The following is a 24,254-nucleotide window of genomic DNA, read 5'->3' on the forward strand; positions in this document are numbered from 1 at the left end:
ATAGAGACAGACAGATCGAAACCGGATGGGGTAGAGGGCTAGGAGGACTATATTGGGGGTAGTTGTGTTATAATAGTAATAGCGGTAGTAGCAGTACTAGTAGTACCATTACTAGTAGCGGTACTAGTAGTAGTAGTAGTAGCCAAGAGTGTAGGAACCGGGGGGGACGGAGGGGACGTGTCCCCTCCAATATTGGAGACAGGCGCATCTGTCCCACCTAAGAATTATACCGGGGGAGAAAAATATTTTATTTTGTTTTGAAAGCGCAACACAGCGTCTTGTCACCGCTTCTTATTCTAAAAAACTGGATGATTGAGCAATTAAAGAATTGATTTGATACTTATCAGTTCATTACTGCCATTCAAAATGTGTTTTCCTTTACATTTACAAATGTATCTTTTTAGTAGAATAAAATATATTTGTGAATTTTTTCAGTGTAGTTAATTTATGACATATTTCTGTATTTCAAACCATTAACGGATCTGTCAGGTTTCACATATGTGTCCCCCCCAATGTTAAACTCATTCCCACGCCCCTGGTAGTAGCAGTACTAGAAGTACTATTACTAGTAGCAGTACTAGTAGTAGTAGCAGTTGCAGTAGTACTAGTAGTAGTAGCAGTGGTATAGTCCAGTAGTATTGTGCTGGTTGTAGCAGTAGTAGTAGTACTACTATTAGTAGCGTTGTGGTATGCTAGCAGTCTGACACAGAGCGGGCAGCGGGAACCTCCACACATGCTGCTAGCTAAGCACCTAGCTCTAGCTGCTATATATACACCCAGAGCTAGGCCCTCGCATGCTCCATGAGGCGCCACTCCTCTCCTCCTTTCTCCTTCTCCCCATCTCCTCCTCCTCCTGTCTCCTTCTGTCACCTCCTCTTCCCCCCGTCAGACAGAGAGTAGGAGAGAGAGAGAGAGGTAGAGAGAGAGAGAGGTAGAGAGAGAGAGAGAGGTAGAGAGAGAGAGAGAGAGAGAGAGAGGTAGAGAGAGAGAGAGAGAGAGAGAGAGAGAGAGAGAGAGAGAGAGGTAGAGAGAAAGAGAGAGGGACAAATACACAGAGGGAGAGATGGGGGAGAGAAAGGTAGGGAGAGAGAGAAGCAGGAAGTTAGGTAACGTTCTTCACAGGAAGTAGAGCGCGTTAGGGTGTATTGACAATAAAATACATAGATAAAGGTCACGAGAGAAAGAGAGGGAGAGAGAGAGAGAGACAGACAAACCGAGTACAGAGAGAGAGAAAGCGAGAACCAGAGTACACATGGAGAGAGAGAGAGAGAGAGAGAGAGAAAGAGAGAGAGGTATACAAACACAAATATACAAACACAGAGATCGAGCGAGAGACAACACCGCCAGAGAGAGGAACACAAACAGAGAGAGAGAAAGAGAGAGACCGAGACCGAGAGAGAGACCAAGAGTGAGTTCAGAATGTGAGCGAAAGAGGAATTCCCCGCCTGCTCTAGCCCAGCCAAGAAACCCTATAGTGTGTGTGTATGTGTGTGTTTGTGTGTGTATCTGTTTGTGTGTGTGTGTGTGTGTGAGACAGAGAGAGAGTGTAGAGTAGGACTTGCCTGGGCAAGTGTCGGACAGTATTTACGTAGCATGTTGAGATTTCTCACTGCTGTGTTTACCGCACGACAGGCCCCACGATGCAGGTCTGTTGGTGTCCCCAGTATATCTCACTATGGGCCCCACGGTGCAGGTGTTTTCATTGTCCCCGGTACGTATGGGCCCCACGGTGCAGGTGTTGCTGTGGGCTGGCAGCAGATCCTGTTATGTAAGGAGGATTTAATGTGTAATGAATTAGTAAAGCACTCTGCATTACCACAACGCACGGGTGAGGGACGTCCTTCTCCCGGCCAATCAGATTGGAGTGTTGATTCGTTATGTTGATTTATATTTTCTGCTTCTCATGGCGTATGATTATTTATTCACTTTCTTGGCGGTTTTGTGTCTGTGGCACAGAGTCAGTCGAGATGTTTGCTTTAAGGCTGAGTGTCTGGTGGATTTGGGTTTGATTTAATCAGCTCTCTCTCTCTCTCTCTCTCGTTCTCTTGTTCTCTTGTTCTCTCTCTCTCTCTCTCTCTCTCTCGTCTCGTTCTCTTGTTCTCTCTCTGTCATTCTCTCTTTCATTCTGTCTCTCTCTCTCTCTCTCTCTCTCGTTCTCTCTCTGTCATTCTCTCTCTCTCTCTTGTTCTCTCTCTCGTTCTCTGTCTCTCTCTCTCTCTCTCGTTGTCTCTCTCTTGTTGTCTCTCTCTCTTGTTCTCTGTCTCTCTCTCTCGTTCTCTCTCTCGTTCTCTCTCTCTCTCGTTCTCTGTCTCTCTCTCTTGTTCTCTCTCTCGTTCTCTGTCTCTCTCTTGTTCTCTCTCTCGTTCTCTGTCTCTCTCTCTTGTTCTCTCTCTCTCGTTCTCTGTCTCTCTCTTGCTCCCTCCTTCTCGTCTCTCTCGCTCAGATACCTGCTGGGGTGGAGGTGTTGTGGGGGGAGGGAGGGGAGGTGTGGGTGGACTTTGTACCTGTCACAAAGCGTTTAGCACATGAATGATTCTCCCCCTCTCCCCTCCCTCCCTCCCTCCCTCCCTCCCTGCCTCCCTACAGGTTGCCTGGCAGAACGAGAGAACGCACAGAAGTCGCGGGAGGAGGAAAAACGGGGGAGATGAAAGAGGGAGAGAGTGTCGGAAGGCACAGGTGCTGAGACGAGAGACGGAGGGAGGGAGGGAGGGAGGGAGGGGGAGGGAGGGAGGGAGGAGAGAGTCGGAGGGAGCCGAGCGACGGAAGCGTTTGAAGGCGAGGAGCGACAGAGGGCGACCTCCATGAAGCCATGAAGCCCTTGAAGAAGCATAGCCGCGCGAAAGGCGGGAAACGCCGTGGCGACGGCGAGACGGACGGCGCGGAGCCGAGGGCCTCCGGCACGCACAAACACCAGACGCCATCTTCCTCCTGCTCCTCCTCCTCCTCCTCCTCCTCCGCTTCCTCCTCACACTCTGACTCCTGCCCCGAGGAGCCAACCAGGACGCAAGCCACCGCCGAGGGGGAGGGGCCTCCCCACCTGGACGCCGCAAGGCCCGTCGTCGACGACGCCGCCGCCGCCGTGACGACAGTCGCCGGGGGGGAGTCGCCGACAAAGCCGGCGGACGAGAGGGGGGAGCGGCTGGCAGGGGGCGGGGCCCCCCCGCACGCCGGCGACGCCCCCGGGGGCGGGAGCAGCAGCGCCAGCAGCACGCCGAGCGCCAGCAGCCCTAACCCCGCCTCCAGCCGCAAGACCGCCACCTTCAAGGCCCGCGTGCCCAAGAAGAAGTACACCTCCGAGCACTGCTCCTCCGCCGCCGGAAACCACGGCAACCACGCCCCCAGCACGCCCCCGCTGGCCCCCCCTCCCCCGACGCCCGGAGGGGGAGGAGCAGGAGGAGGAGTCATCATCCTTCGCGCCGCGGGCGCAGGGAGCGAGCACGACGGGTTCTCCTCGGACCCCGACAGCCGACGGACGGTCGGCGACGTGGCGGACCGCCAGAGCGGCTCCCCGGGGCCCCCCACGCTGACGTCAGAGCGGGACCCCCTGGGGGGAGGCGGGGGCGGAGCCACGGTGTCCCCCGGGCCCCTCCCCCGCTGCTCCTCCACCGACACCGCCAGCGAGCACTCGGCCGACCTGGAGGCCCCGCCCCCGCCCGAGCCCCGGCCCCGCCCCCGCCGGCCCCCGTCGGCCCGCCCCCGCTCGCCGTCGGGGCTGCCCGACGCGCTGGCCGACGCCCTCGCCCGCGGCCTGAAGAACCAGAGGGTCCTGGCCCGGCAGCTCCGGGGCCACGCCCCCACCGGGGAGGGGCCCCCGGCGCCGGGGCCGGTGTTCCGGGCGGGCGTGGTCCGCCAGGTGAGCGGCGAGACGCGCAGCCTGGAGGTGCAGCTGCACGGCGAGAAGGCGCTGTGCGGCTACCCGTACCACCAGCAGGGGCCCCCGGACCGGGGCCCCGTCGACGTCATCCTGGACGCCCCGCCGCCCGGCGGGGGCCCCGTCGCCGCGGGCACCGCCGTCTGCGTGCCCTTCGGCGGCAAGGAGGAGGGGCCCGCCGAGGCGGGGGCGGGGCCCTGGTACCGGGAGGGCGTGGTCACCCAGGTGGACGACCACCCGGCCGTGGCCCACCCCTACCGCGTGCTGCTGGCGGAGGACCAGGGGCCCCCCGGGGAGCCGGGCGCCCCGGGGCCCCAGGCCGTCTGGGTGTCCCGCCACAGCCTGCGCCTCCTGGTGCCGCCCTGGGACCTGGACCTCCCCCCGAGGGGGGGGCCGGCGGGGGGGGAGGAGGAGCGGGAGGAGATGGAGGTGGAGCAGGAGCTGTGCAGGCTGAGCCGCGGCATGGGGCCCGGGGCGGGGGTCCCGGGCCGGGGGCTGCCGTACCCGGGCCCGGGGGGTCCGGCGCTGGCCTCCTCCACCTCCTCGTCGGGGGTCAGCTCCCCCGTCACGCCGGCCCCGCCCGCCTTGGTGCTGAGCCTGGGGCCCGGCCGCGACTGGGAGCGGGAGAAGGAGAGGGAGCGCGGCCTGCACCACCCCCACCCCCACCACCAGCAGCTCCACCCCCACCCCCACCCCCACCCCCACCAGCAGCACTACATGCCGCTGACCCCGGAGGAGGACATGGAGGTGTCCCACTTCAGCATGGCGCCCAGCGGCGCCCCCAAGGCCCTACTGTCCCACCACCGCCACATCCTGTCCAAGCCGCCGCCCGGCTACCTCAACCCCCACCTGTCGGTGGTCCGGGGCATCGGCCTCCCCCCGGCCCAGCTGGTCCACGCCCCCCTCCCCCACCCGCCCCCCACCCAGGTGCTGCTGGGTCTCGACCCGGGCGCCTTGGCGTCCGTCGGCGTCGGCGGCGGCGGCAGCGGCGGCGTCCTCTCTGCTCCCCAGCTCCCCCCTCTCCCGCCCATCTCCTCGCCCGCCGTCTCCTCCTCGCGGGGGGAGAAGGCCTCCTCCGCCGGGGGCGGGGCCGGGGGAGGGGGAGGAGCCGGGGGGGGCGGCTCCTCCTCCTCCTCGTCCACGGGCTCGTCGCGCGCGCGCACGCCGCTCACGGCGGCGCAGCAGAAGTACAAGAAGGGCGACGTGGTGTGCACGCCCACCGGCATCCGCAAGAAGTTCAACGGCAAGCAGTGGCGCCGGCTGTGCTCGCGGGAGGGCTGCTCCAAGGAGTCCCAGCGCCGCGGCTACTGCTCCCGCCACCTCAGCATGCGTACCAAGGAGATGGAGGCCAACGGGGGCGCCCGGGACCGCGCCGGGGGCGGGGCCAGCAGCACGGGCACCCTCACGCCGTCCGACCTGCGGCTGGGCGGCGGCGGCGGCGGCGGCGGCGGCGGCGGCGGCGGCGGCGGCGGCGGCGGGCGCGCCAGCTCGGAGCTGGACTGGGACGACACGTCGCGGGACAGCAGCGAGGCCAGCAGCCGCGGCGGGGACTCGCGGCCGCGCCTGGTGCTGCCGTCGCTCCTCCCCCAGGACCTGTCGCGCTTCGACTTCGACGAGTGCGAGGCGGCGTCCATGCTGGTGTCGCTGGGCAGCTCGCGCTCCGGCACGCCCTCCTTCTCGCCCGTGTCCAACCAGTCGCCCTTCTCGCCCACGCCGTCGCCGTCGCCCTCGCCGCTGTTCGGCTACCGCACGGCCACCTTCAGCCCCATCGCCGCGCCGCCGTCCCTCACGCCGCGCCGCCACCGCCACCCCAGCGCCACCAAGCTGGGCGTGGTGCCCACCTTCCAGACCAACCTCACCTTCACCGTGCCCATGAGCCCCAGCAAGAGGAAGATGGAGGCCCACGCCGCGCCGGCCGACCCCCACCCCCACCTCCAGCACCACCACCAGCAGCAGGACCCCGCCCTGGGGGGCCTAGGGCCCGCCGCGTTCCGCGTGCTGTCCCCTCTGGGCCAGCCCCCCGGCCCCACCCTCTCCTTCCCCCGGCCCCGCGGCGCCGTGAGCCGGCCCCCCTCCTCGGCTGCCTCCACCCCTCCCCCCATGCTGGTGTCCCCCACCCCGCCCTCGCCGCTGCCCCAGGAGCCCTCCGCCCGCCGCGTCGTGCCGCTCAGGGACTCGCCCGTCATCGTCCGCAACCCCGACGTCCCGCTGGCCAAGTTCTCCTCGGAGGGGCCCCTGGGGCGGCGGGAGAGGGCCCGGTCCCGGGACCAGCCCCCCCCCGGCGGGGCCCTCCAGGGCGGGGCCGGGCTGCAGGCCCCCGTGCCCATCAACGGGGCCGCCACCAACGGGGCCGTGCTGCTGCGGAACCCCACCTCCACCCTGGTGCTGGTGACCTCCACCCCGGTGAGGACTCACCCTGTCACCGCGTCACCCTGTCACTAGTCACCCTGTCACCGCGTCACCCTGTCACCGCGTCACCCTGTCACCGCGTCACCCTTTCACTAGAGTCACCCTGTCACTAGAGTCACCCTTTCACTACAGTCACCCTGTCACTACAGTCACCCTTTCACTACAGTCACCCTGTCACTACAGTCACCCTGTCACTAGAGTCACCCTTTCACTACAGTCACCCTTTCACTACAGTCACCCTGTCACTACAGTCACCCTGTCACTAGAGTCACCCTTTCACTACAGTCACCCTTTCACTAGAGTCACCCTTTCACTAGAGTCATCCTTTCAATACAGTCACCCTTTCACTACAGTCACCCTGTCACTAGAGTCACCCTGTCACTAGAGTCACCCTGTCACTACAGTCACCCTTTCACTACAGTCACCCTGTCACTAGTCAGTCCCTCCAGAAAAATGTGATTATGCGATCGCATAATTCAACACATAATCAGCCAAAGTCTGCATATTCATGCGGGGGCCGCGTATTTTCAAATATGCCGCACTCTCACCGTATAAATTGCCGATTTCCGCGCAAAATATGTGGGGCTTGCATGATTTCATAATCCCCGCATTTTGTTGCAAAAAAGTCACATATATTTTAGCAGAAATTTAGAAAAATGTTGCGTTTGCTTCACACAAGAGCAGCCATTTCCCCTGTTGCCATGGGAACGTTATGAAGTGACGTAATTACGCGACGTGAACGTCATCGAAAAGCTGCATTTTTCGCAAGTTCCCGCAATTTCATCGCATAAAATTGCATAAATACGCCGCATATTTCATCGCATTTTTTAAGAAAACGTGCCGCATAATCAAGGATTTTTGGCCACAACAATCAAAAAAAAACGCTGCATTTTTCTGGAGAGACTGACTCGTCACCCAATCATAATGATCACACTCTCCCTGCGGTCAGATATGTGCTGAGAGGCGCCTTGAAGCCTTAAATTGTTGTCTACAGCTGATTATTTTCTCATTAAAACGTTCTTTCTTGCAGTAATTGTGACTCTTAAAGGTTTTTGATGAATACTTTGTGAGGTGCTTCAGGAGATATTTCCATGCAGGATGTTTGTAGCACTTAAGGATATTTGTGATGAACAAAAGGATGTGAATCATTTTAGTTGATGTGTTCCTATTGGTTGATCCTCTCTCCTCCTCTCTCCTCAGTCCCTGACTCCTCCCATCGGTGGCCACCCCGCCCACTCCATCTCTGGCCCCTCCCCCTTCTCAGGGTCCGGGGGCCAGGAGCGTAAGCCCGGCGGCGGGCCCCCCGGGGACGGTCCCGGGGGGCCCCTGCCCCAGCCGGTGCCCTGCCACCCCTCCCCCACGGCCCTGTTGCCCCTCATCCTGCCCGCCGAGTCGCCCCACCCGGCCCCCCGCAAGGACATCATCATCGGCCGCCCCGGCACGGGTGAGGAGGGGGGAGAGAAGGGAGGGGGGGGGGGGGGGGGGGGGGGGGGGCGGAGGGGACTGGGGGAGAGTAGGGGAGGAAGATGGGGGTGAGAGAAGGGAGAGAGGCTGGGGGAGAGGGGGGGGGAGAGAGAGGCTGGGGGAGAGAGGGTATATGGGGAGAGGAAAAATGGGGGAGATAGGAGGCGGGATGGTGGAGAGCGGGGGAGAGAGGGGTGGGAGGGGGATGGGGGAGAGGGAGGGGGAGAGAGGGGGAATCACATTGCATTACAGTTAGTTAGCTGCCGCTTTGGTCCGAAGCGAATTTACAATAAGAGGATTCAGCCGTGAAGACGGATGAAAAAATGTAAATGTGTCTGACAAATGTACTTATTGTGAGACGGATAGAGGCGTTTGCTAAACGCCCTAAATGTAAATGTGAATGTAAGATACAGCCGAAACATGCATCAAACGCTGCAGACGAGCTCAGGGCAGGGAGGAACGTTACCGCCCAGCGCTAAACAAACTCTTTGGGTTAGAGGACACGTATCATTCCGTTCAACTGCAGAGCCTCGAGGTCGTCGGTCCTGAAAAGGGCTTTCATACGGAACCAGTGTTCTGCCACTGTCCGTTGTGTGTCTGTGTGTTTACATAAACTATATATATACACACACACACTATGGCTTCACTGCTGTTGCCTGTTGTGTGTGAGCGTTTACATACAATATATATACACACTCACTCACTCACTCACTCACTCACTATGGCTTCAATGCCTCTCCGTGTTGTGTGTGTGTGTGTGTGTGTGTGTGTGTGTGTGTGTGTGTGTGTGTGTGTGTGTGTTTATATACAGTATATATACATATATATATATATATATATCTATGACGGCGTCGTGGGGATAACTGCCTGCTGGCCCCCTGCTGCGAGGCCAGATTAGAATCAACCGCTTTCAGCGCATATGCTTGTTACCATGCCAACGCACAGCCACCATATTAGACTGTTTAAAAACTTAGCCTCCATCTTATTATTATAATCACGAGGCCTCTTGGAGACGCTGGCATAACAGAAGCACAACATTTAGTAACACTTAGGACCGGGGGGATATGGAAATACATTGAGACACACAATGTTGCAATTTGTATGTATAAAGATATATATACAGATGTCTATATATATTTCTCATCAACGTAATTGCTAAGTTACACATTTGGATTTGAACAGTTGGTTCCTCGATATGTAAATGTGTTTATCGCCTGTTTTATCACGCTGAAATAATTGTCACGTCTGATGTGTACTACGTCAGACCTCAGATATCTGGTCGTCTTCTAAACCGTCTGTGAGGTCTGAAAGTATATTTATATTAGCATGACTAATTTCATCAGAATACACCACTATTGAAAGACCGTAAGCTATAATAGCCACCTAAACAGGGACTAGCTTGTATAGGATCAGATAATATGATACTCTGTTCAAACCGTAAAGGGAGTTTGTGTCACAGGGACTAGGTTATATAATGAGAATCATGTAGATAATATAGCAAGGAACTAGCTGATATAGCAGGGAACTAGCTAATGTAGGAATGACTCTTGTAGCAAGGGCTATCTTTTGTAGAAGGAACTAGTTAATATAGCAAAGAACTAACTAACGTAGAAAGGACTAGCTTTTGTAGCATTGGCTAGCGTGCGTGGAAGGAAATAGATAAAATAGCAAGGAGCTAGCTAATATAGCAAGGAACTAGCTAAAGTAGCAAAAAAAAGAGTTAATGTAGAAAGGACTAGCTTGTGTAGCAAGGGCTAGCTTGTTCAGAGGGAACTAGCTAAGTCAGCAATGGCTAGCTTTTGTAGTGGGAACTAGCATACGTAGCTAGGACTACCTTATGCAGATAGAACTAGCTTGTGTAGCGGGAACTATCTATAACACCAGCAACATACATTTTAGTCACCCAGTGTGAAATAATATATCGACATTGAAATTGACGTGGAATTGATATGTGTATTTAGTTGCCAAATTATAGAATATGGTTGTAGAGTTAGGCTAAGGGCAATGAGTAGACAAAATGATCAAAGAAATGTTTGTCTTCTTTAAATGCCACGTTGTCCCTCTGTCTCTGTGTGTGTGTGTGTGTGTGTGTGTGTGTGTGTGTGTGTGCTTGTGCTTGTCTGTGTGTGTCTGTCTGTGTGTGTGTGTGTGTGTGTGTGTGTGTGCTTGTCTCTGTCTGTATTTGAGCGTTGGGAACTTTGCCGTAGTGGAAAGTGACAGACTGGGGAGACTGGAGGAATGGGGAAGGCTTTTAAACACGCGCCCCGAGCTAAGATGACAGTTCAGCTGAACACACAGTGTGTAACGCATGAGTCACTGTGTGTGTGTGTGTGTGTGTGTGTGTCTAAGATAAAGGGTGTTTCACTGAACTCTTTAAACGCCTATAATATTGACGTGTCTAGACTTGCAAGGTTGAACGCACAAAGGAGATCAATGAGGACTTTCACGCAACACAAAAACACAGACATGCCCCTACAAACACAAACACTCACAGACACACACACATACATTCACACACACACACATTCACACACACACACATACACACACTCATTAATGGACACACACACACACCCTTACATAAACACACACACATTCATAAACAAAACACACACACGCTAAGACACAAACTCATTAATGGACACACACACTCATACATAAACACACACACACGCACGCGCGTACTCATAAACAAAACACACACATTCTCAGACACACACACACACACACACATGCTCAGACACACAAGCTCACACCAAACACACACGCTCAGACACACACACAAACACACAGACACGCTCACACACACACTCACACGCACACACACGCTCACACACACTCAGACACACACACAGACGCTCAGACACTCACCCACAGTAGCCGTTAAGTAGCCAGACAGGGCATTGAGGCTGAGGCTGTCGTGATGTGAATACAATTGTTCCATGTGAGAAACACAAAGAACTAATCGTATGGCCGCACGTTGTCATGGATACGCCGTTTCCGCCGATGGAATTAGCGCGCTACAGGGTCAAGGCCTGAGCCGATAACATGAACGCTCTACAGCTCTCTCTCTCTCTCTCTCGCTCTCTCTCTCACTCTCGACATCTCTGTCTCTCTCTCTCTCTCTCTCTGTCTCGACATCTTTCTCTCTTTCTCTCTACATCTCTCTCTCTGTCTCTCTCTCTACCCCTCTCTCTCTCTCTCTACCCCTCTCACTCTCTCTCTCTCTCTCTCTCTCTCTCTCTCTACATCTCTCTCTCTTCTTTACATCTCTCTTTCTCTCTAAATCTCTCTCTCTGTGTCTCTCTCTGCATCTCTCTACATCTCTCCCTCCCCATCTCTCTCTCTCTCCATCTTTATGTTTCTATCTATCTGTCAGTTTCTCTGTACATCTCTCTCCTTCACTCCTTCTGTATCTGTCTCCTTCTCCCTCCCTCCCTCTCGCCCTGTTTCTCCTCCTCCCTCTCCCTCTGTTTCTCCCCCTCCCTTCTTCTCTCCCTTAACCTCCCTCTCGCTATGTTTCGCCCTCTTGCTGTTTCTCCTTTCCTCTCTCTCTCTCTCTCTCTCACTGTTGCTCTCGCTCTCTCGCTTTCGCCCTCTCTTTCTCTTTTGCTCTCTCACTCCACCTCTATCGCTTTCTCACGTCCCACGCACCACCCCCTCCCCTCCTCACCCCCTCCCCCCTCAACGACACCTAGCTTTCACCACGCGCTCGTCTCCCTAGCGTAGCATCGCTCCCTCCTCCTCCTCCGTGCGTACAGACAGATGTACTCCGCGATCAAAGAGGAGAGCCCAGCAACAGACAAAGACCCCGCTGGGCTGGAGATCTCTGCTAAATATAGCCTGTAGCATGTCCACGCGGCGGCTACAGCAGCATAGCCTGCGTCGCTACGTGCAGCCTCCGCCTCATCCGCAGTGGGCTCGTGAGGCTGTAGCGTTAGCGACGGCGGAGACGAAAAAGTCACATGTAGCCCTCATGTTTTGGCGTACGCTAACACACAACTCTGGCTCCGGGTGTTGCGCAGTCACACCATTGACGAAGGAGAAGAGATTGTCGAGATGTATTGCCTTGTCACTTTAGACGTTGTCTTGTCCTTGGAGAACTTGAAGCTAAATGAATGCAAAACATTTGGTTGAAGGCTAAGATGAGATAGATAAGATTTAGCCCCAAGTTAAAGCTGCATTGGGTTAAAATGTTGTTTAGTTAAAGGTACACAAAGTTAAAGCCTGCATTGGGTTAAACGGTTGTTCGGTTAAAGGTACATAATGTTAAAGCTGCAGTAGGCTAAAATGTTGTTCAGTTAAAGATACACAAAGTTAAAGCTGCAGTAGGTTAAATGGTTGTTCAGTTAAAGATACACACTAATGGAAGAGCATTCAGTGTTTTAAAGTTTCCTTTCTGTTTGGTCTCTCACGTCTTCCTTCTCTTTAAATTGGGGTCCAGGATCTACTATATAGTAGTAGTAGTAATAGTATATATAATAGTATATAGTAGTATATATACATGTTTACTAATGATGATATCATACATATTTCAGTAGTACTCAATGCTATTTATAGTAGCATGGTTGTTGTTGTAGCAGTAGTAGTAGTGAGGGTATGAAGTAGTAGTAGTAGTAGTACTACTATTGGCGGTAGTATTAGTTGTGTGGGTCAGTGCCTTACTTACTGTCTCTCCCCCCCCCCCCCCCCCCCCCAAAACAGTGTGGACGAATGTGGAGCCCCGAACGGTGCCCATATTTCCTTGGCATTCCTTGGTCCCCTTCCTGGAGCCCAGCCAATCAGGAGCAGCCTCCCAGCCTACCGACGGCCAATCGCTCGCCAATCAGAGTAAAGGTAATTGTTTGGCTCCGCCAATATTACGGACATAAAAATGTCCGCGCCAGACAGCATAGATGTGTTGAATCAGTATACGAACAGGAAGTCGAACTTGGTGTTTACTTGGCAACTTGGTATAGGCTCGACTTAACGTTGTTTAGTGTAAGTTTACTTTGTAACTGTTAGGCTGTTTAGTTGGGTATGATTTTGTATTGGTACTGGCACGGTAAATATTGACCTCATCAGCATAATAACTTTGGGTATATTTGGCGTTTAGCTGTTAACTCTTCGCTAGCTTGTGAAACATCTTTGTGTATACCCAGGCTAAGCTAAAGACTAAGCTACAGGCTAGGCTACAGGTTAGGCTACAGACTGGGAACAGGTTAAACTACAGATTAAGCTATAGGCTCAGCTACAAGCTGAGTAACAGGCTATACTGCAGTTTATGCTACAGGTCAAACTACAGGCTAAAATATGGGCTATGCTACAGGCTAATCTACAGATTAAGCTACAGGTTAAACTACAGACGAGGCTACTGGCTAGGCTAAAGGCTAAGCTACAGGCCAAACTACAGGCTAAGTCACAGGCTAGGCTACAGGTCAAACTGCATGCTACGATAAGGGCTATGCTACAGGTTAATCTACAGATTAAGCTGAAGGCTAAAATAAAAGATGAACTACAGGGAAAGCTTCAATCTTAACTAAAGGCTATGCTAAGACATAAACTACAGGCTAAATTACGGGCTAAGCTATTCCTGACGTTCCGATGGTTGGCGTTCCAGAGCCTTGCTTTGGCGTTGCCTTGGTAACCGACGCCCGCTCCTGCCCGCCCGACGGAGAGCGGTGTTCCCCGTCACAACCCCAACCGACCAATGACAATCCTCCGGCCGAGGAGGGCGGGGCCGACAGCGAGACGGAGAGCGACACTGACGACCCGTGAGTAGCCATGGCAACTTAAAAGTAGTGTACTGTAAATATGTTATTATTATTATTATTATTATTATTATTATTATTATTATTATTATTACTTATTATCTCATTATTATTATATTGTTACTTATTATCTGATTGTTATACTTATTGTTATAGAATACTTATAAACGCGGTGCTGCTTATAACTTCAACTAGTTCCCGCTACACAAGCTAGTCCTAGATACGTAATCTAGTCCCAGCTTCAAAAGCTAGCCCGTACTAAATTAGCTAGTTCCCAATAACATCAAAACTATTTTTCGCCAAAGGGTGATCATTCTTTCACATACTGCCAGTTGGGAAGCTATTTAATCACAATTATAATCTATTACAATAATCACTGTATTTCTGGTTTGGAATTAGCTAGTGAAAAGATGTTGTGTTAGCATTAGCCGAGTTCCAACATGGATGAACATCATAAGCACCTTCATATGAACGACAATACCTTGGTAGATAGATAGATACCTTATTCATCCCCTTGGGGAAACTCAGGTATCCAGAAGCTCACAAAGTCAGCCGACAGACACAAAACAAAATGTACAAAAACAGTAAATGTCAAGTCAAGTAAGTCAATAAAAGGTTGCACATAATTGAAATTGAAAATGCAAAAAGAGCCAGAGCTCGACATAAATATCCATATATTTCTTTGTCGGTCTTAATCTCACTGCAAATTCTCAAATATCGCCAATATCATAATGTTTTAGATCAATTATGAAGCTAGTGTCAGGTATGACGTTTCCACTGGGGGCGAGGGGTTGAATCAGCGTGCCGACGACTGGGAGACCTTGCCTGCTAGTGTGGGACAGAGTGGGTGGTATCTCGTCGCGTCGCTCAGACGCTCGGTCGCGGCCCGCTGTAGCTCTGGGGTCGCTGGGTCGACGCCCACTGCTCTCCGGAAGTTCTGCTGGTTCAACCAGCGCTGCTGAGCCCTCGATATTTGGAGACAGAAAAACTGATGTCAGCCACGCAGCGACCAAGGCTGCCTGTCTGTCTGCCTGTCTGTCTGTCTGCCTGTCTGTCTGTCTGTCTGTCTGTCTGTCTGTCTTTCTTTCAGTCTCGCTGCCTGTTGGTTTACACTGTCTGTCTGCCTGTCTGTCTGTCTGCGTCTCACAGTCCGTTGGTCTGTCCGAGGGCGGGGTAGACGGTCAGAGGGGAGGGTCCCAGCCGAGAGGTTCTTGGTTCGAAGCCCGGAGAAGCAGGTCCGCCCCTGGGCGTCCCTGAACAAGCTGCCTTCACCCTACCCGCCCCTTATGGCCTCGTATCAATCATTCACTGAGCTTAACAATTTATCTTAGACATTATAATATTGGCAATATATGAGAGCTTGCATTGAGATTAAGAACTCATCTAGAAGTATTTGTCTATGGCCTGTCTTCCTACCTCAGTCTTTGTATCACTCCTACGGACACCCTCACACTCTTAGAGTGAGGCGGTCGCCGCCAAAATAAAAGCCCTATCTGAAACCGCACAGGAAGTTTAAATGTCACCGTATTTGAATAAGGGGCATCTGAAATCGCACATCCTGGTTCAGGGAGCCTGTATCTGCATTCAACCGCCCCGGGTTCAAAACAAATACATGGTGTGAAGTGAGCCTTTTGAAGAGAGATGGAGATCTGTTGGTTTGTGATCGTCGTTGTCTCGACGGAACCCCGATGTCCATGTGAATACGTTCATAACAGTCCATACGTTCATAAGAATTCATACGTTCATATGGACGAGTTTCAGGATCTTACCGAGACGGAGCCCGACATTTACGTGACATTTGCATTAACATTCAGAGCATTTAGTAGATGCTTTCGTCCAAGCGACTTACAATAAGTAAGATAAGGATAGGATGTTCATAGAACCAAATTCCTAGCACTAACAATCACTAGGTTAACCCATTCCCCATATACAGCAAAGATAGCTAGGAGAAGAAGCTACACAGTGCTAAGTACTATTTTAAAGTGCAAGGACGCAGAACATACAATAATTGCGTTAGGGGAGGCTATGCAGAGTCTAGATGAACTGAACGACACCACAAGGGTAAACACTCCAATCGCAAAGTCTGAATTCAAGCAAAGTTTCGGTTAAAAAACAGATTACAGAAAGGCATTTGTGTCCGAGTCGTGTCGGCGAAGTCCTTGTGCGTCTGAGCGATGAAAGGCAGCGTCTGGGTAGAGGTATCTGGGTTGGACGCGTCGGTCTGGAGGCCCTATCATACATTGCGGAGGATACCCTTTAATCACTTTTAAGGGTATTCACACAACCTAAAAGCTGTGTGTTTTATAAGACCAGTCTTACATTACTGTTTGGCTTGACACTGACACGTGTTTCGGAAAGATCTTCGCATTTAATCTTTATAAATGATTGACGAACGAATTAAGTATTATCTTTTATTAATATCATCGTCAATTATTACTTAATAATGTTGCAGTATTAATCAGGGCATATCAATTATTTCAATCACAGTAACTATTATTTGGAGAGCAAATAAAATATGTTTGTACTAATTAATAAAAATATATTTAGACCCTAACCCTTTGCTGAATTTAGTTGTGAGTGAGAGCATGCATTCTTTTACATTCAATAGTCACTCAAATTAAAACTAATTATTACCTGATAATTTATTCTTTACAACCACTGGTGTGTTGGGACTTTGAGTTGTAACCTCATCTTTCAACACCTTGAGAGTGTGGACTTAGGTTAAACTACTCTAGTAGTAGTATGCTAGGGTTCCAGTGGTATTCCCATGATCTATTGCTTTCTCCTTGATCTTTAAATGGACCTTAACCACACTAAATCTTTACCTTAATTTAACCAACTCTAACCTCATACTTTAACTTAACCAACTCTAACCTCATACCGAAACTAATCATCCCTTACCTAACACCTAGACTTAACCATTACTAACCTAATACCTTAACCTAAACCTTCCTCACCTAACACCTAAACTAAGCGTCTCTCGCCCGTTACCTTAGCTTAACCCTCCCTAACCTAGCACCTAAACTAACCATCTCTTACCCATAACCTTAACCTAACCCTCCCCAACATAACACCTAAATGAACCATCTCTTACCCATTACCTTAACCTAACCCTCCCCAACATAACACCTAAACTAACCCTCCCTAAACTAACACCTAAACTAACCCTCCCCGACATAACACCTAAATCAACCATCTCTTACCCATTACCTTAACCTAACCCTCCCTAACCCATTACCTTAACCTAACCCTCCCTAACCCATTACCTTAACCTAACCCTCCCTAACCCATTACCTTAACCTAACCCTCCCTAACCCAATACCTTAACCTAACCCTCCCTAACCCATTACCTTAACCCTCTACCCATACCTTCCCCCCCCCCTTTATCGGGAGCTACCATGTACCACAACGACAACTGTCTGAGCGCCGCATGTGAAACCACAGGAACATTCTGTACATTTCCACCCTGCTGTGGAATCTCCCTGGACCCGCTGACGCTCCGCTTCTTCTGCTGGGTGTGAGCAGGTTCTTCCCCGGGGTTTCCAACGAGCCGGCGCCCTCTAGTGGGCCCATCAAGAGACGCACGCAGTCCCTCAGCGCCCTGCCCAAGGACTTGGACAGGAAGGTGAGGCACGGGAGAGGAGAGGCGGGAGGGGAGAAGGAGACGATGGAGGAGGAGAGGAGGACAGGGTTGGACGTTGGGCTCTGCTTACCTTCTTCAGGTTTACTGCTCCGTATCGCTCTTATCTGTGTCTAAGTGCCTTTTACAACAGACTGGGAGTAATTAAAGCGAGCGATCAGGAGTTCAAGTGCTGATCGTTGACCAGGTTTATTGCAAACAGAAAGCCAAGGTTATTCATCTATTTCCTTTTATTGGTAGTACATAATGGCTGGATCTCGGAGATAAAGGGATCGTGCATCTCAGCAGCAAAGTGCGCTCCTGTGGGCCAGGGAACCTGCTGCATTATGGGATGTTTAGTGTTGGCTTTAAGTGCCTTTAATGAAATAAATAAATTAACTTCTTCCCCCTTTCCTCTCCTCCCCCTCCTCCTCCCCTCTCCCCCCTCTCTCCTCACCCCTCCTCCCCCCTCTCTCCTCCTCCTCTCTCCTCCCCCCTTCCCTCTCCCCCTCCCCCTCCTCCCCCTCCCCCTCCTCCCCCCTCTCTCCTCCCCTCTCCTCCCCCCCTCCCCTCTCCCCCCTCCTCCTCTCCCCCCTCTCTCCTCCCTCCTCCCCCCCCCCCTCTCCTCCCCCCCTCCCCTCTCCCCCCCTCCTCACCCCTCCTCCTCTCCCCTCTCTCTCCTCCCCCCTCTCTCCTCCCTCCTCCTCCCCCCCCCCCTCCCCTCCCCACCTCCCCTCTCCCCTCCAGAGGGAGAAGGACCACATCCGCCGCCCTATGAACGCCTTCATGATCTTCTCCAAGCGGCACCGGGCCCTGGTGCACCAGCGCCACCCCAACCAGGACAACCGCACCGTCAGCAAGATCCTGGGGGAGTGGTGGTACGCCCTGGGGTCCAACGAGAAGCAGCAGTACCACGACCTCGCCTTCCAGGTAGCCAAGAGCGAGACGACTGTTGGTCCTCCCTCCCTCTCCCCGACCACTCTCCTCTCATCCTCTTCTCGTGGCAGAAGGACTGTTTATTTTGGGATATTTCGGTCCATCTTCACTACAACGATATGTGTGTGTGAAGTGCTCATGACATCGTTTTCTTTTTCGTGTGCCTGTGTGTGTGTTTGTACACCTGTGTGTGCGTTTCCATGTGCGTTCCTGTGTGTGTGTGTGTGTGTGTGTGTGTGTGTGTGTGTGTGTGCCCCCCCCAGGTGAAGGAGGCCCACTTCAAGGCCCACCCAGACTGGAAGTGGTGCAACAAGGACCGCAGGAAGTCTTTGTCGGAGGGCCGGGCAACGCCCAAGGAGAACCGCGAGAGGAGCATGTCTGAGAGCACAGGTGTGTGTGTGTGTGTGTGTGTGTGCACGTGTGTTTGCCTGTGTCTGTGTGAGAGACTGCTGTGCAGGCAGAAGGTGTGAAATGGATTGAGAGAGAGAGTGTGTGTTTGAGACGTGAGAGAGAATCAGGATTGAGACGTGTGAGACAGAAAGGTGTAGACAAGAGTGAGATGGGAGTGAGTGAGTGAGTGAGTACGGCTCCTGGTCAGATATCCCAGAATGAAGTGATAGTACGTTTTAATTCTCTGCCAATATACAGTATTTCCTTCATGATCACACTTATATTGTACATCACTTGCATCATATTACCTGGCATGTACACCCTGGCATGTACGCTGAACAGTTAGCAGCTCTGTATCCGACGCTTAACCGTCAGCATCCAGTTAGCAGATGCTAAACAGTTAGCAGAAGCTTAACAGTTAGCAGTAGCTTAACAGTTAGCAGCTATGTATCCAATGCTTAAAGGTTAGCATCCAGTTAGCAGATGCTAAACAGTTAGCAACCATGTAGCAGATGCTAAGGAGTTAGCAGTTTTGTAGCAGATTTTAAACAGTTAGCAACCATGGAACAAACGCTGTTAGCAGAAACAATTTGCAGACAGTTAGCAGATTCTGGACAACGAGCCACGAGATGCTAACGCTAACATGTCCCCCCCCCTCCCCTCCCCCAGAGCTGCTGCCGGGCCCCCAGCCCCCAGAGGCCCGTGGCGGGGGTGCCGGTGGCCGGCCGGAGGGCTTCGGGCCCCAGCAGCCCCGGCCCAGGGCCTCCTCCCAGAGCGCGGTGCACACCCTGGAGAGGGAGCTGGAGAAGGTGAGCTCTCTGGGGGCCCGGGCGCTCGCCGACCCCTGGTGGGAAACATGGAAGGAAAGAATGAGCTCGCTGTTAGCATGCTATCACTGCAATGTTACATGTCATGCTATCACAGGGACACAACAATCCATGTTCATTATACCCCATCGCGGAAAATGTATTTCACCATATGACATTTTTTATTGCTGAAAAATATAGATGTTAGGATTATTTCTGGAAAAATATCAGCCTGGGTATACCCGCGCTGCCTTGCGCGCGGTTTCATTTCGCGCTGCCAGGCCGCCTGGATTCCATGGATCCGGTTTTTCGCCTGCGATAGGGAACCAATCACAGAACGGGGAGGGACGGCAGGACGATGACGACGCCGTTGCGACACACCGAAGCTTGTAGTCTACGGATCCAAAACGGCAGCAGACGCGTTACCTTTCGATGCAGCCTTAGATAGTGTTCTAAGTAGTTTAGAACGCAAGTTTATTTAGAAAAAATAGCACCTTCCAGCGTTAAACTCTTTCATCACCAAGAAGTGAAGATGTCTTTGCCCTGCTACCAACAGGCTTTGATTGGCTATGAGCTACGTACTGACTCATATGATAGACATTCGTAGCGCCCAATGAAGGGCTCCGGGCAATCGTAAACAAATACGAGAAAATGGATGTGTGGTTTCCCAGACCTCATCTCAATCAATGTAGATTGAGATGAGGTCTGGCGTTTGCCAGGCTAGAAAAATATTTCAATAGGATCAATTTCTCTCTCTCCCTCTCTCTCTCTGTCTGTCTGTCTGTCTGTGTCTTTCTCTCTCTCTCTGTCTCTCTTTCTCTTTCTCTCTTCCTCTTTCTCTCTTTCTCTTTCTCTTTCTTTTCTCTCTCTCTCTCTCTCTCTCTCTCTCTCGCTCTCTCTCCCTCTCTCTCTTTTTGTCTCTCTCTCTCTCTCTCTCTCTTTCCCCCTCTCTCCCAGGAGGACTTGTTTCGCGGCTGGGCGCCCCCCCACCCCCTGGCCCAGCGGGGGACGAGCGAGGACGTCACCAGCGACGAGGAGCGCATGGTCATCTGTGAGGAAGAGGGCGACGATGATGTCATGGGTGAGTCAGCCAATGGGGAGACGGGGAGGGGGAGGTGACATGCGGTTAGGTTCGGTGGCGCCACATTAAAACAAGGTGTTTCATTTGGGTATTCATTGTGTTACTGTCTCTTTAAAATAAACAATGTTTCCTGAGTCTCCTCTTGTTACCTCCCCCTCAACTCGCGCCCAATCAGAGGAGGCCTGCCCGGAAGGTTCCATAGACCTCAAGTGTAAAGAGCAGGTGACGGACAGCGACGAGGACGAACCAGACGGACAGGTACAGCCCACAAACACTTTGACCAATACAATCAAATGTTGCCAATTCGTTTATTGATCTTGCCTCGTTTTGAATCCTCAGTAGATCACTAAAGAGGCCACCTCTACAAAGACTAAACCAATGGATACTTGATCAATTTTTCAATAACCAACAGATTTTTAACAATTGAATAATAATTGGTGATAAACATTTTTAGGCTTTTACCAAAGTTCACATTTTCTCCTCCTCTCTCCTTTCTCCGCTATCCTCTCTCCTCTCCCCTCTCCCCCTCTCCTCTCTCCTCTTTCCACCTTTCCATTCCTCTCCTCTCCTCTCTTCTCTCCTCTCATCTCCTTTCCTCTCCTCACTTCTCCTCTCTCCTCTCCTCTCCTCCCTTCTCCTCTCCTCTCTCCTCTCTCCTCTTCTCTCTCCTCTTCTCTTCTCTCCTCTCTCCTCCTATCTCTCCTCCTCTCCTCTCTCCTCTCTCCTCCTATCTCTCCTCCTCTCCTCTCTCCTCTCTCCTGCTCTCTCTCCTTTCTCTCCTCTCCTCCTCTCTCTCCTCTCTCCTCCTCTCTCTCCTCTCTCCTCCTCTCCTCTCTCCTCCTCTCTCTCCTCCTCCTCCTCTCTCCTCCAGCAGGGCTTCCAGCCCCTCTCCAGCTCCTCTCTTCTCGGGCCGAGTGAGGGAGCAGAGCGGGGGAGGAGCCGCGGGGGGAGGGACGGGGGAGAGGAGGGGAGGAGCGAGGGAGGCTCGCGGAGAGGAGCAGAACCACTAACAGATGGAGGAGGAGAAACGACTACCACCACAACAGGAGGAGGTGGAGGAGGAGGTGGGATGTTATTCTCTCTGTCCAACCCAGGCTCCGCCCCCAACGGCCAGCACGGCCTCACCCAGGTCCTCAGGCCGGCGGGCGCGGCCCCCACCGTGGGGGCCGACGTGGTACGGCCCGTCGCCGGCGTCCCCGGTGCCCCGCCCCTCGACTTCACCACCACGGCTCTTCTGATTGGAGGAGCCGGACACCAGCAGCTGCCAATCAACGGGGGGGGCGGGTACCCATCCCCTGGCTCCTCCCCCGGCGACCGATTGGTCACCGCTAGCCTAGTTCTGGGAGATGGAGGAGGGTCCTTCACAGCCGGCCAATCGCTGCAGCTGCTGAGCCCCCAAGCCTTACCCCCCCCTCCCCCTCATCCAGCCGAAGCTCCTCCCCTCGGCCACGTCCCCCACGATGCCCATCCACTACGTCCTGTCCAGCGACAGCCCCTCCTCCTCCCCCCGGCTAACCCAGCAGCCAACCAGCATCCTCGCCCTGTCGTCTGGCCTGCCCCCAGCTCTCGTAGCCAATGGCGTGCAGCCGGGGGCGGGTGCGTCAGTCAGACCAGGAAGCAGAGGTGAGACGGGCCTCTGTGATTGGCTGACAGAAAGAGGAGGGATTTAAATAGGAAGTCAACCTTTTTTTTGTAGCCTCATCTGAATCGCAATTAAAGAAAAAGTTGTACTTTGTTAACAACATTTACTAATACCAGACTAATAAGCCAATTTCCAATGTCATTCCAATATTCCCGAACGTCCCAAGCATCCACAGAAGGAACGCCCTTCATAATAGTTTTACACACAAGGTTTTGTGTAAAGGTAAATGATACAATATCTTTAAATCTTTTAGTAAGAATTCTTTCTGACCCTAAACTGCTGCTGGTTCCCTGCTCCCCCTAGTGGTCAGGACTCAGAAAGACACCCCTGAGCCATGAGCCTGTTCACACAAACTATCCTGTCGGACAAACACTAACACCACAGGACCTTCAGTCTGTCTGTCTGTCTGTCGTTGTGTCTGTAATCCATAAAGTACTAAGGCTGGTTGTTGCTCTGGTCTGATCTCTCTCTCTCCCTCTGTCTCTGTCTCTGTCTCTCTCTCTCTCTCTCTCTCTCTCTCTGTCTCCAGTCCTAAACCAGTCACCGGTCCTGAAGACTCCTCCCCCTCCTGCCCTCTCTCTCGTGGCCCCGCCCCTTCCCATGCAGAATGGCGCCGTGGCGGGAAACAAGGTAACATGCCAAAAACGTGCTAGCTAAAAGACACTTTTTCCTTTTTGGATTTTTTACCTGCTTTGGCAGTGTAAATGTTTACGTATGGTTAGTAGCAGAAGAGGGCTGAGCCAACGTCATTTTCCACATAGCCTGCATTAAGGGAGTCATTTTGTTGTTTTTTATAGCTTTTATAGCTTTTTATAGCTACTACACGTAAAGGGTTCACCGTTCAAAGCGGGATGTTTATTGCGGGGGAGGAGCCGCAGTTGTAATTTCCGGTAAGTGCTCCACGGAATATTTGATTTGGACCGACACTGACATCCGAAAATCAGCGCACTTCGTGAGCGCGGAGAGTGTACTACGTTTAAGTGTTCTCATGGAAGTATGTATATTGGAACACAGCATAGGAGTTGCCGTGCCTTAGCTAAGCTAGCTAGTTAGCAAACTATTCATTTCTAAAACATGTGTGTGTGTGTGTGTGTGTGTGTGTGTGTGTGTGTGTTCAGATCATCCAAATCGCACCCCTACCCGTTGGCGGAGGAGCGGTGAGCTCGTTCCCCATTTCCATGACGACGGTGATGGGTGCCACGCCGAACCAGGCCGTGCTGCTCACCTCACCTCCCACCAGGTGACACGTGCACGCACGCACGCACACACACGCGCACACACACACACACACACACACACACACACACACACACGCACACGCACACGCACCCACGCACAAACAAACGCACACGTACACACACACACATTACTTACGTCATCTGTTTTATTCCTTCAGGATCACCTATGTTCAGTCTAGCCAGGGCGTAACCACGGCGACGGCCCAACAGGCCCTGCCCCCCAGCAGCGACCCCGCCTACCTGTCATCGCCCCTGGCAACACTGGGCTTCACGGCCATCGCCCCGGCGGCGCAGGCCCTGGTCCAGCCAATCATAGCGGCCGCTCAGACGCCGTTGCTTTCCCCGGCCCCGCCCCTCAGCTGTCAATCACAGACCCCCTCCCAGGCCGGGCCTCCCAGCGGTCGCCAGGTAGGCTTCAGCCGCCCGGAATCACTTCCAACCAGCTTGAACCGATTCCCTAATCCCGTTTACATGCCCACCGATAAAACCGTTCGTATCCTGATCCCCGAAATCACGTGAACGATTAAACGCAAATAATCATGGAAAAGCGGAACAAAAATCAATGATACACTCCCATTGAATGCACTGGTAATGCCAGCGTTCATGTTGCCATGGTAACCACTGTATGTTTGCACCCATTAGTGAGTTTTACGGTGTGCACTCAAACCTTTGGCGTAATAAAAACTTAATTGTAGTCATGGACTTTGTTGATCATTTATCATTTCAGCTGCTCACTGCCATCTACCCCACCGCAAACGTTGCCCTGGCAACCAACGCGATCTCCACGACAACCGGGTCACCGGGAGCGGCCAAGCCCCCGTCCCCGGGGGCGACGGCGGGCCACGGCCCTCTGGCGCCCCCCCCTGGCCAGGGTGGCGGAGGAGGGGAAGTGCGTGGTGGTGAAGCGGGAGAGAGAAGATGAGTGTGGAGGACTGTGCCCGCTGGAGGCTAAACCCTTAGCCACCGCTAACTGCACTGCGGCTAACAACCGCAGTTACACCTTTACAGGTGAGGATATTAAACTAGTACTAACATTATTTTACTTTTA

At 52.9% G+C, this 24,254-nt stretch overlaps 1 protein-coding gene across 2 annotated transcripts in view; it reads left to right on the forward strand.

Annotated features, from left to right (window-relative positions):
- Positions 1-24,209, forward strand: part of cica (capicua transcriptional repressor a) — a 26,634-nt gene extending 2,425 nt beyond the window's left edge. The window contains exons 2-17 of one of the 2 annotated variants that reach the window (XM_079749218.1): positions 1,633-1,711; positions 2,587-6,274; positions 7,481-7,724; positions 12,449-12,580; positions 13,344-13,497; positions 17,020-17,119; positions 17,861-18,043; positions 18,313-18,439; positions 19,109-19,248; positions 20,203-20,326; positions 20,502-20,584; positions 21,198-21,390; positions 22,498-22,598; positions 23,087-23,208; positions 23,365-23,614; positions 23,934-24,209. In XM_079749218.1, coding sequence (XP_079605344.1) covers positions 2,810-6,274; positions 7,481-7,724; positions 12,449-12,580; positions 13,344-13,497; positions 17,020-17,119; positions 17,861-18,043; positions 18,313-18,439; positions 19,109-19,248; positions 20,203-20,326; positions 20,502-20,584; positions 21,198-21,390; positions 22,498-22,598; positions 23,087-23,208; positions 23,365-23,614; positions 23,934-24,128 — 5,613 coding nt within the window. In that variant the 5' untranslated portion in view covers positions 1,633-1,711; positions 2,587-2,809 and the 3' untranslated portion in view covers positions 24,129-24,209. The remainder of the gene's footprint in view (positions 1-1,632; positions 1,712-2,586; positions 6,275-7,480; positions 7,725-12,448; positions 12,581-13,343; positions 13,498-17,019; positions 17,120-17,860; positions 18,044-18,312; positions 18,440-19,108; positions 19,249-20,202; positions 20,327-20,501; positions 20,585-21,197; positions 21,391-22,497; positions 22,599-23,086; positions 23,209-23,364; positions 23,615-23,933) is intronic. The other variant, XM_079749217.1, reaches the window with a different exon arrangement.
- The last annotated feature ends 45 nt before the right edge of the window (positions 24,210-24,254 follow it).

The sequence above is a fragment of the Pollachius pollachius genome, assembly GCF_949987615.1.
Source record: "Pollachius pollachius genome assembly, chromosome: 13".
In the NCBI taxonomy this organism is placed as follows: domain Eukaryota; kingdom Metazoa; phylum Chordata; class Actinopteri; order Gadiformes; family Gadidae; genus Pollachius; species Pollachius pollachius.